Source organism: Triticum urartu, chromosome 7 (genome assembly GCF_003073215.2).
Source record: "Triticum urartu cultivar G1812 chromosome 7, Tu2.1, whole genome shotgun sequence".
NCBI lineage: Eukaryota > Viridiplantae > Streptophyta > Magnoliopsida > Poales > Poaceae > Triticum > Triticum urartu.
The window spans coordinates 89,329,584-89,342,088 of NC_053028.1; the positions used below are offsets into that span (position 1 = coordinate 89,329,584).

General features: G+C 44.5%; 1 protein-coding gene across 1 annotated transcript in view; it reads right to left on the reverse strand.

The window, feature by feature from the left end:
* Positions 1-2,975: 2,975 nt before the first annotated feature.
* The window catches only part of LOC125518458 (protein NUCLEAR FUSION DEFECTIVE 4-like), a 32,304-nt gene continuing 22,774 nt past the window's right edge, over positions 2,976-12,505 (reverse strand). Inside the window, exon 3 of the mRNA XM_048683292.1 lies at positions 2,976-3,335. Within this exon, the coding sequence (XP_048539249.1) occupies positions 2,976-3,335 (360 nt within the window). The remainder of the gene's footprint in view (positions 3,336-12,505) is intronic.

Here is a 12,505-nt window from a genome sequence, read left to right on the forward strand (position 1 = left end):
TAAAAAGATATAAGTGGAGCACTAGGGCAACAACAAACTACTCCGAAAGATATAAGTGAAGATCAATGAGTAGTCGAACAATTATGCAACTATATGAAGACTCTCTAACATTTAATAATTTCATATCTTGGCATTTTATTCAAACAACAAGCAAAACAAAAGTAAATAAAATTACGCTCCAAGCAAAACACATATCATGTGGCGAATAATAATATAGCTCCAAGTAAAGTTACCGATGAACGAAGACTAAAGAGGGGATGCCTTCCGGGGCATCCCCAAGCTTAGGCTTTTGGTTGTCCTTGAATATTACCTTGGGGTGCCTTGGGAATTCCCAAGCTTAGGCTCTTGCCACTCCTTATTCCATAATCCATCGAATCTTTACTCAAAACTTGAAAACTTCACAACACAAAACTTAACAGAAAACTCGTAAGCTCAGTTAGCGAAAGAAAACAAAACACCACTTCAAGGTACTGTAATGAATTCATTCTTTATTTATATTGGTGTAATATCTACTGTATTCCAACCTCTCTATGGTTCATACCCTTCGATACTATTCATAGATTCATCAAAATAAGCAAACAACACAATGAAAACAGAATCTGTCAAAAACAGAACAGTCTGTAGTAATCTGTAGCTAACGCAAACTTCTGGAACCCCAAAAATTCTAAAATAAATTTCTGGACATGATTAACTTGTCTATTAATCATCTGCAAAAAGAATTAACTAAATAGCACTTTCCAGTAAAAATGGCAGAAATTCTCGTGAGCGCTAAAGTTTCTGTTTTTTACAGCAAGATCAACAAGACTTTCCCCAAGTCTTCCCAATGGTTCTACTTGGCACCAACACTAATTAAACACATAAAACCACATCTAAACAGAGGCTAGATGAATTATTTATTACTAAACTGGAATAAAAATCAAGGAACAAAAATAAAGTTGGGTTGCCTCCCAACAAGCGCTATCGTTTAACGCCCCTAGCTAGGCACGATGATTTCAATGATGCTCACATAAAGGATAAGAATTGGAACATAAAGAGAGCATCATGAAGAATATGACTAACACATTTAAGTATAACCCACTTCCTATGCATAGGGATTTTGTGAGCACACAACTTATGGGAACAATAATCAACTAGCATAGGAAGGCAAAACAAACATAACTTTAAAACTTTAAGCACATAGAGAGGAAACTTGATATTATTACAATTCCTACAAGCATAAGTTCCTCCCTCATAATAATTTTCAGTAGCATCATGAATGAATTCAACAATATAACCAGCACCTAAAGCATTCTTTGCATGATCTACAAGCATAGAAATTTTATTACTCCACACAAGCAAAATTCTTCTCATGAATAATAGTGGGAGCAAACTCAACAAAATAATTATCATGTGAGGCATGATCCAATTGAAAACTAAAATCATGATGAAAAGTTTCATGGATATCATTATTCTTTATAGCATACAAGTCATCACAATAATCATCATAGATAGCAACTTTTTTCTCATAATCAATTGGAACCTCTTCTGGAATAGTGGATTCATCATAAAATAAAGTCATGACCTCTCCAAATCCACTTTCGTCAATATAATCATAATAAATAGGAGGCATGCTTTCATCATAATAATTTTGCTCATCAAAACTCGGGGGACAAAAAATATCATCTTCATCAAACATAGCTTCCCCAAGCTTGTGGCTTTGCATATCATTAGCATCATGGATATTCAAGGAATTCATACTAACAACATTGCAATCATGTTCATCATTCAAATATTTAGTGCCAAACATTCTAACGCATTCTTCTTCTAAAACTTTGGCACAATTTTCCTTTCTATCATACTCACGAAAGATATTAAAAAGATGAAGCGTATGAGGTAAACTTAATTCCATTTTTTTGTAATTTTCCTTTATAAACTAAAATAGCGATAAAACAAGAAACTAAAATACTCCATTGCAAGATCTAAAGATATACCTTCAAGCGCTAACCTCCCTGGCAATGGCGCCAGAAAAGAGCTTGATGTCTACTACACAACCTTCTTCTTGTAGACGTTGTTGGGCCTCCAAGTGCAGAGGTTTGTAGGACAGTAGCAAATTTCCCTCAAGTGGATGACCCAAGGTTTATCAATCCGTAGGAGGCGTAGGATGAAGATGGTCTCTCTCAAGAAACCCTGCAACCAAATAACAAAGAGTCTCTTGTGTCCCCAACACACCCAATACAATGGTAAATTGTATAGGTGCACTAGTTCGGCGAAGAGATGGTTATACAAATGCAATATGGATAGTAGATAATGGTTTTTGTAATCTGAAAATATAAAAAACAGCGAGGTAACTAATGATAAAAGTGAGCACAAACGGTATTGCAATGCGTTGAAACAAGGCCTAGGGTTCATACTTTCACTAGTGCAAGTTCCCTCAACAATAATAACATAATTGGATCATATAAATATCCCTCAACATGCAACAAAGAGTCACTCCAAAGTCACTAATAGCAGAGAGCAAAGGAAGAGATTATGGTAGGGTACGAAACCACCTCAAAGTTATTCTTTCCAATCAATCCGCTGGGCTATTCCTATAAGTGTCACAAACAGCCCTAGAGTTCGTACTAGAATAACACCTTAAGATACAAATCAACTAAAACCCTAATGTCACCTAGATACTCCAATGTCACCTCAAGTATCCGTGGGTATGATTATACGATATGCATCACACAATCTCAGATTCATCTATTCAACCAACACATAGAACCTCAAAGAGTGCCCCAAAGTTTCTACCAGAGAATCACGACGAAAACGTGTGCCAACCCCTATGCATAGGTTCATGGGCGGAACCCGCAAGTTGATCACCAAAACATACATCAAGTGAATCACGTGGTATCCCATTGTCACCACAGATATGCATGGCAAGACATAGATCAAGTGTTCTCAAATCATTAAAGACTCAATCCGATAAGATAACTTCAAAGGGGAAACTCAATCCATTACAAGAGAGTAGAGGGGGGATAAACCCCAAGAAGAGCACTGTTGATCTGTACGAACAGGAAGTGAACTCGCTCCGAAGAATTCTCCACCAAAGAAGGCTCACAAGGCCTCACAAAGTACATGGCTAGAAGGCACACGATGGCAACTCCCAGGGTGAGAAAAAGCAGGAGGTTTGTAGTTGAACCGTGAAGCGCACCCGTGTAAATGGCAGTGTATACAGCTGCACTTAGAACAGAGTAGCCCTTGAGGATGCCGGCAACAACCCCTCTGCTGAGTGGGAAGTTCCTCATGTTGGTTACTAATGCGGCGGTCGACATCCACGCACCGCTGTTCAAACCCATGCATAATGCGATCCATATCTGCAATAGGGCCAAAGCAAAGATTGCGACTAGTAAATTTCCACTATATGATGAACAAAGTAAAGAAAAAAAGCTACCCTAGTAAGGCCAATCTTCCGGGTAAAATAAGTAAGATGTCCTCAATATGTGGCTCTTCGAGGCGATGAAAGCTTCCATTTTCTAAAGAAAATTATGTGGCTATTAGGATATGCGCATATCGCCCAACAAATGGAGCCAAAATGTAGGTGATACTTTTTTGCCCAATTGCAATCGAGGATTAACTTTTCGCTGAACAGTTGTGTAACACCCCGGATATGATCTTCCCAATATGTAATCCAACTCTTGCCGTTTCCGGCGTTAAGTTATTTTATTTTCTCGGGTTCGGGTTTTTGTCTCCGTGTGTTGTTGTCGTTGTCATGCATCTCATATCATGTCATCATGTGCATTGCATTTGCATACGTGTTCGTCTCATGCATTCGAGCATTTTCCCCGTTGTCCGTTTTGCATTCCGGCGCTCCGTTCTCCTCCGGTGGTCATTTCTACCTTTCTTTCGTGTGTGGGGATTAATCATTTCCGGATTGGACCAAGACTTGCTAAGCGGCCTTGGTTTACTACCGTTAGACCGCCTGTCAAGTTTCGTACCATTTGGACTTCGTTTGATGCTCCAACGGTTAACCGAGGGACTGAAAAGGCCTCGTGTGTGTTGCAGCCCAACACCCCTCCATTTTGGCCCAAAACCCACCAAAACCCTCTCCATCATCTAGGGCGTTCGATCACGATCGCGTGGCCGAAAACCGCACCTCATTTGGACACTCCTAGCTCTCTCTACCTCTATATAAAGACCACCCTCCGAAATTCGCGGTTCCACTCTCCCCTAACCCTAGATCCATTCCATCCGCCGCCACCGGACACGTCCGGACGAAGCCGGACGCGTCCGCCGCCTCCGCCGACCAACCCGGCGCCGCCACGTCAGCTCCCGCGCGCCCCACATCACCGCCGCCATCCGCCGGCCCGCGAGGTCCATACGGGGCCCCCGAGGCCCGCGTGCCCCGCCGCTTCCTGGCTCGCCTCGCCCGCCGCCATCCGCCGCCTCTCCCCGAGCTGCGCCGCTGTGCCGGAGCCGCGCCGTCCACTGCCACCTTCGTCGGCGAGCTCCGTCGGAGCTTCCCAACGCCGGCGCGCCGCCCCGTCCCTCGAACGCCGCGGTCGCCGCCTCCATCGTCGTCTCCGGCCACCGCCCGAACTCTCTCCGGTGAACAGTTCCAGCGAGCCTCGAAGTCCGCGCCCGGCCGGATCTAGATCTGAGATTTGTCTCGGGTTGACTTTTTTCCCGAAACCCTAATTATTTTGGCTATGTTCATCGCATCGTAACTCCTCATCCGTAGCTCCGTTTTGGGCATATAGCATATCAAAATGTTCGTCTCAGAGAGCACATCATTTCATCTGATTGCATCATTTTCATTTGAGTTCATCTTGATGCCCGAAATGCTGTTAGAAGAATGCTATTTGAGATAATTGTCAGATCTGCTGCTCCAATTAGATATTTGTCATTTTTGCCATGATTATTGTGTGCATGATATGCCCCTGAGCTCTACATGAGTTTTTTTATATATTTTGCCATCTATCCAGAGGTGCAACCCATGTATTCTTGTGATGTGTGTGGTGATTAGCACAAGCTTGCAAAGTGGTGCATTCATTAATGCTGATTTCACGGACTTGGCATTTCCACTAAGTCCTTGGACTGTTTATCTCATTATGTCGTATGTTCATGTTTGTTTCTAGTGATCCGTGCCTCTTTTGAGGATGATCAGTAAGGATGTTTTGTTAATCTTGTAGTGCTCTATCCATCCATGTGTTTTTTTGCAATTATGGAGCACCCTAGCTTGAGTGAATCGAGCTCTACTTTTGTCATTTCGTGAATCTGGCAGATTGTCTACTTGTTAGCGATTTTGCCGAGGATGTTGTAGTTGATCCGTGCATGCTATGCTATTGTTCTTGCCATGTCTAGCTTTTATAATGGGTATTCTTGATGGGTGTATGCTTAGATTGTCATGACTTGCTCTGTAGTGAGTGCATCGAGCTCGTAAACATGCCTACTTGATATCTGATTTTGCATGCTCCAGTTTTCACTAAGTCTGAGAACTGATTATGTTTTTGCCATGTTCACATGCTTGTAATTGTATTTTCTGATCCCTTTTGGCTCAAGGTCACTAAGGAACTTTTGTTAAGCTCTTTGAGTAGCTCCATGCCATGCTTTACTTTGCCATGTTCAGGTCCTGTAGCATATAGTTTTCATGCTCCGAAATGGGCTACCTGATCTGAAATTCCAGACAAGTGTTAATTTCACCAAGTCTGAGATCTGTTTACCAAATGCACTTTTGCCATGCTTGTTTGAACGTGTTAATGGATGAATTGGCCGTAGCTCAGTGTTCCTCTTTTGTTAAGCATCATGAATGGATCCCTGCCATGTATTTTGTTGCCATGTTTGGGTGTTGTAGCATGTTCATCTTGTTGCATTTAGATGGCTACTTGCTGTTAATCGCAGAACGTGGTCATATTTGAATTGCTTGCCATTTCCAAACCGTGACTCCGATTCCGGCGTTCTTTATATCGTTTTCAAGCGATTTCATCTCACCTTTCCAGTGGCACACTTGGATTCCCAAGTTGAGGCCAGATTTATTCATTCCTTGTCAAATCTTGCATGTGCATCACATATCGCATCCCGCATAGCATACCATCTTTGCATCATGTTGGTTGAGTTTGCACGTGGTTGATTGTGTCCTTGTTGTTTGTTTTTCTTGTTTGGGTAGAGCCGGGAGACGAGCTCGCTAACGAGGAGCCCGTTGAGTTTGCTTTCGAGGATCCAGTCAACTCTAACAACTTTGCAGGCAAGATGATCATACCCTCGAAATCACTACTATCTTTGCTTTGCTAGATGCTCGCTCTTTTGTTATGCCTATGCTACGATGCCTACCACTTGCTTATCATGCCTCCCAAATTGCCATGTCAAACCTCTAACCCACCATGCCCTAGCAAACCGTTGATTGGCTATGTTACCGCTTTGCTCAGCCCCTCTTATAGCGTTGCTAGTTGCAGGTGAAGATTGGAGACCGTTCCTTGTTGGAATATTATTTACTTGTTGGGATATCATTATATTATCTTGTTATCTTAATGCATCTATATACTTGGTAAAGGGTGGAAGGCTCGGCCTCTCGCCTAGTGTTTTGTTCCACTCTTGCCGCCCTAGTTTCCGTCATATTGGTGTTATGTTCCCGGATTTTTGCGTTCCTTACGCGGTTGGGTGATAATGGGAACCCCTTGATAGTTCGCCTTGATTAAAGCTTTTCCAGCAATGCCCAGCTTTGGTTTTACCATTTGCCACCTAGCCTCTTTTTCCCTTGGGTTTCCGGAGCCCGAGGGTCATATTATTTTAAACCCCCCCGGGCCAGTGCTCCTCTGAGTGTTGGTCCACCTGTTAGCTACCGGTGGCCACCAGGGGCAACTCTGGGCTGGCCTACCCGTACCTAAGACAATCTGAGTGTGCCCTGAGAACGAGATATGTGCAGCTCCTATCGGGATTTGTCGGCACTTTCGGGCGGTGTTGCTGGATTGGTTTTAACCTGTCGAAGTGTCTTGAAGAACCGGGATACCGAGTCTGATCGGAATGTCTCGGGAGGAGGTCTATTCCTTCATTGACCGTGAGAGCTTGTCATGGGCTAAGTTGGGACTCCCCTTCAGGGATTTGAACTTTCGAAAGCCGTGCCCGCGGTTATGGGAAGATGGGAATTTGTTAATGTCCGGTTGTAGATAACTTGAACCTTAACTTAATTAAAATGAATCAACTGTGTGAGTTGCCGTGATGGTCTCTTCTCATGGTCTCTTCTCGGCGGAGTCCGGGAAGTGAACACGGTGTTGGAGTATGCTTGCCGCAGGTTGTTCTCTAGTTATTCGTTCGCGCTTTGCCTTCTCTCCTCGCTCTCTTTTGCGAACAGGTTAGCCACCATATATGCTAGTCGCTTGCTGCAGCTCCACATATTTACCTTGCCTTACCTATAAGCTTAAATAGTCTTGATCGCGAGGGTGCGAGATTGCTGAGTCCCTGTGGCTCACAGATTACTTCCAAACCAGATGTAGGGCCTGATGACTCCGTTCCAGATGACGCGCTTGAGCTCAAGTGGGAGTTCGACGAGGACTCACGCCGTACTATGTTTTTCCTGATGATCAGTAGTGGTGCCCAGTTGGGGTGATCGGGATCCGTGTCGCATGTTGGGTTATCTTTTATTTTGGCGCCGTAGTCGGGCCATGAGTGTTTGAATTGTAATGCTATTTATGTACTTGATTGACGTGGCGAGTGTAAGCCAACTATGTTCTCCCTTTTATTATCTATATTACATGGGATGTTGTGAAGATTGCCTAACTTGCGACATTGCTTTCAATGCGGTTATGCCTCTAAGTCGTGCTCGACACGTGGGAGATATAGCCGCATCGAGGGCGTTACAAGTTGGTAATACAAGTTGGTAATCAGAGCCTTCCCCGACCTTAGGAGCCTCCATTGCTTGATTGTTTTTAGCGGCCGAGTTGAGTCTAGAAAAAATGTTTTGAGTCATTTAGGAATTATATATCGAAGAGTTTAGGAATTCTTTTTTACTTCCCAATCTCCTCATCGCTCTGGTAAGGCATCCTGACGTAGAGTTTTGACTCTTCTCTTCTCAAATTTCACTAATTTTTTTTAGGATCACGCGGGTATCTTGGAATTGTTCCGATGGTTTTGTGACGAGAACATTGTTCTTGGTGCCTCCTGTCTTTAGGGGTTGTGGCAGTGTCCTAGGGAGTTGAGCTCCGAGGTGTTGTCGTCACAATTTTATCGTTGCAGTTCTGGAATACCTGAGTTTAGTACGCCGACATCGAAAATCTCTTTTATGCAGTTCGTTGGTGAGATAACCTCGACGCCACCCAGTACTGGGGCGGGAGTTCGGGAGTATCGCCATAACTTGTATAACAGATGCTTTTCGAAGGTTGAGGTAGATGGTTTCCGAAGTTTTCTCGGTTATGTGTTAAAGGATGGATACAACTGGATGTAGGAATTGCTAGATTTGGGTGAGATATTATGCTTCCCCTGTATCCCCTACACCTGATTACATAACTGGAAAGGTTCGGGAGTTTCTTAGGTTGGAATTCTTGTAGCTCTAGTTCTTCTTCCACGGATATTGGTTTGAGATTGGGATTTCTTACCGAGTATGCATTCTTGATCCGTACCTTGTTGATTTATTCCTCTACCTAAATTCTAAGTGGCTTCTCAATTTATGGATATGTGACCATTTCAAGTGGAATGCATTCGTTCATTTTGTTCGGATGTGAAGACTTTATGTTGCAATTAACCCGTTTTATTCAGCTTCATTTTATCTGTCATTGTGCTAACGGTTGTCACCCTCTTTAGGATGGCTCCCGCTAAGAGCACCAATCAGAATCAGAATTAGGATCCGCCACCACCTCCTCCTCCTCCGGAGGCATGGCAAGCTGTGATGGCCGCAACCAATGCAAACACACAGTCGATCATGCAAATTCTTCAAGAGCGCAATCAAGCGAACCAAGGCAACCAAGGCAACAATCAGAATCACTTTGCTACACTCAACCAGTTCCTTGCTAATGGGCCAAAGACTTTCAGCAATTGTGTTGAGGCAACGGATGCTGACGATTGGCTCATGGATCTGTGCAAGCATTTCGAGTGCAGTAACGTCAGGCCTGAGGACTTTGTCAAGTTCGCTTCCTTCCAACTCAAAGACCAAGCTGCAGAATGGTTCCAGCAGTACAAGGATTCCAGAGGAGGCCGTGTGATTACCTGGGATGAATTCCGTCAAGATTTCAAAGCTCACCATATTCCCCAGAGCGTGGTTGAAAGCAAGCTTGAGGAATTCCGCAACCTGAAGCAAGGCTCTTTGTCTGTCTATGACTACAACAAGTTGTTTCAGAAGCTCGCCCGCTTTGCTAAGCAGGACGTCCCTGATGAGAAGAGCATGATATACCAGTTCAGGGGTGGTCTCAGAAAAGAAATCCAGCTAGCTCTTGTTCTCTTTGAGCCCTTGAGGTACGACGAGTTCTACAACATGGCATTGAAGCAAGAGGCTTCTCAACTGAGGTGTGATGCTTCCAAGAAGCGAGTCAGAGACACTACTCCTTCTTCCTCTACTCAAGTGGCCAAGCAGCAGAAGTATTGGCTTCCTCCTCCTCTGTTCCGCCAGCCGTATCAGCAGAAGAGCAAAGGTGGCAGTGGATCTTCCCCCCCCCCCAACCCTGGCTTTCAGAACAAGACTTCGTCTCAAGCTCCAAGATCAAGTGCTCCGTATCACCGTCTGCTTTCAGAGGTCACGTGCAACAAGTGCCAACAGAAGGGTCGCTATGCCAACAAGTGCTTCAATCAGAGGCATCTCCCTCCTCCTCCTCCTATGAGATCGGCAAGTACAACTATGGTCAAGCATAACCCCAAGCACGCCAAGGTCAACTTGATGAACGTAGCTCAGGCAGAGGACTCGTCAGATGTCATCATGGGTAACCTTCCTGTTAACGATATTCCAGCTAAAGTTCTTTTTGACACGGGTGCATCACATTGTTTCATCTCGAGACCGTCTACATCTAAGCATGGTTTGGCTTTGCAAATTTTGCCTAGTCCATTAGCAGTTGTCTCTCCCGGTAGGTGCATGCATGCAAATTCCATTGCTCCGGATGTTACTATCACTTTGGGTGACTACAAATTTCTATCTTCTCCAACGGTTCTTGGTGACTCGGATATTGATCTTATTCTCGGGATGGATTGGCTTTCTAAGCACAAGGCGCATCTTGATTGTGCTGCCAGGCAGATTCAATTGACTCATTCGTCTGAGGATGTAATTGTCTTTGCCGCTCGTGATGATACCATCCATCTGTTTTCTCTCAATGAGAAGGGTGAACTGGATGCTATCTCGCAAATTCCAGTCGTTTGCGAATATCAAGACGTCTTTCTAGAAGAGCTTCCAGGAATGCCTCCGCATCGGCCAGTTCAATTCGTCATCGATCTTGAGCCTGGCACGGAACCAGTGTGCAAGTGTCCTTACAAGCTCGGACCTGAAGAGTTAAAGGATCTAAAGAAACAACTCGATGTTCAAGAGAGAATGGGTCTCATCCGGCCTAGTTCTTCTCCGTGGGGTTGTGGTGTTCTTTTTGTGAAGAAGAAGGATGGAACGGACCGACTTTGTGTTGATTACCGTCCATTGAACAAGAAGACCATCAAGAACAAATACCCACTTCCCAACATCAACGAGCTGTTCGAACAACTCAAAGGTGCCCAAGTATTCTCCAAGCTTGATCTCCATATGGGTTATCATCAGATTCGAATCCATGAGCAAGATATTCCCAAGACGGCTTTCAGGACAAGCTTTGGTTCATATGAATACACTGTCATGTCTTTTGGCCTCGTCAACGCTCCTCTGACTTTCTCTCGCATGATGAACTTCATCTTCAACGCCTACACCAATGACTTCGTTTTTGTCTATATCGACGACATTCTGGTCTTTTCAAAGAACAAGGAAGATCATGCCAAGCACTTGCGTTTGGTACTCGATAAGCTCAGAGAACACCAGTTCTACGCCAAGTTCTCCAAGTGCGAATTTTGTCTCGATGAGGTTCTTTATCTTGGTCATATCATCTCTGCCAAGGGCACTGCGGTGAATCCTGAGAAGGTGTCTGCAATTGTGAATTGGGAACCACCTCAGAACGTGAAGCAACTCCGTAGCTTCCTCGATCTCGCAAGCTACTGTCGAAGATTCGTTGAAAACTTTTCTAAGATCGCGAAGCCTCTCTCAAATCTTCTCCAGAAGCACGTCAAGTACGTTTGGTCTCCGGAATGTGACATCGCTTTCAGCACTTTGAAAGATAAATTGGTCACTGCTCCAGTTCTGACTCCTCCTGATGAATCCAAGCCGTACGAGGTCTTTTGCGATGCCTCTCTCCAAGGTCTCAGCGCAGTGTTGATGCAAGAGAAGAAAGTTGTGGCTTATACCTCTCGCCAGCTGAAGCCCAACGAGAAGAACTACCCCACTCATGACCTCGAGTTGGCGGCAGTTGTGCATGCTCTTTTGACTTGGAGACATCTCTTATTGGGAAGAAAAGTGGACATTTTCACTGACCACAAGAGTCTCAAGTACATCTTCACTCAGCCTAATCTCAACCTCAGGCAGACTCGATGGGTCGGAATGATTCAAGAGTATAATCCGAGTATCGAGTATACTCCAGGCAAGGCCAATGTGATTGCAGACACATTGAGCAGAAAGGCTTATTGCAACAGTCTGATTCTCAAGCCATATCAACCCGAGCTTTGTGAAGCTTTTCGTAAACTTAATCTGCAAGTTGTTCCTCAAGGTTTCCTCGCCAACCTTCAAGTCTCTCCTACCTTGGAAGACCAGATTCGCCAAGCCCAACTTCTTGATGCTATGGTGAAGAAGGTGAAGATTGGGATTGCCAAGAGTCAACCCAAGTACAAGTGCTACCGCCTTGATGACAAGGATACTCTCTTCTTCGAGGATCGTCTTGTTGTGCCCAAAGGTGACCTCCGTAAAGTGATCATGAACGAGGCTCACAATTCTCTCCTCTCCATCCACCCTGGGAGCACGAAGATGTATCAGGACCTCAAGCAGGCTTATTGGTGGACTCGAATGAAGCGCGAGATTGCTCAATTTGTGAATGAGTGTGATGTCTGCAGAAGAGTGAAGGCAGAACACCAATGGCCAGCGGGTCTCCTCCAACCTCTTGCCATTCCAGAATGGAAGTTTGACCACATTGAGATGGACTTCGTGACTGGGTTTCCAAAGTCCAAGCGTGGCAATGATGCTATATTCGTTGTCATCGACAAACTCACTAAAGTGGCTCACTTTCTGCCTATCAAAGAGTCAATCACTGCAGCTCAATTGGCGGAGCTCTATACCTCTCGAATTGTCTCTCTTCACGGTATTCCACAAGTGATCTCTTCAGACCGTGGCAACATCTTTACCTCCAAGTTTTGGGATTCTTTTCAGAAGACCATGGGCACCAACATCCGCTTCAGCACAGCTTTCCATCCTCAAACTAGCGGTCAAGTCGAGCGTGTCAACCAGATTCTTGAAGATATGCTCAGGGCTTGTGTGATCTCCTTCGGCATGAAGTGGGAGGATTGTCTTCCATAT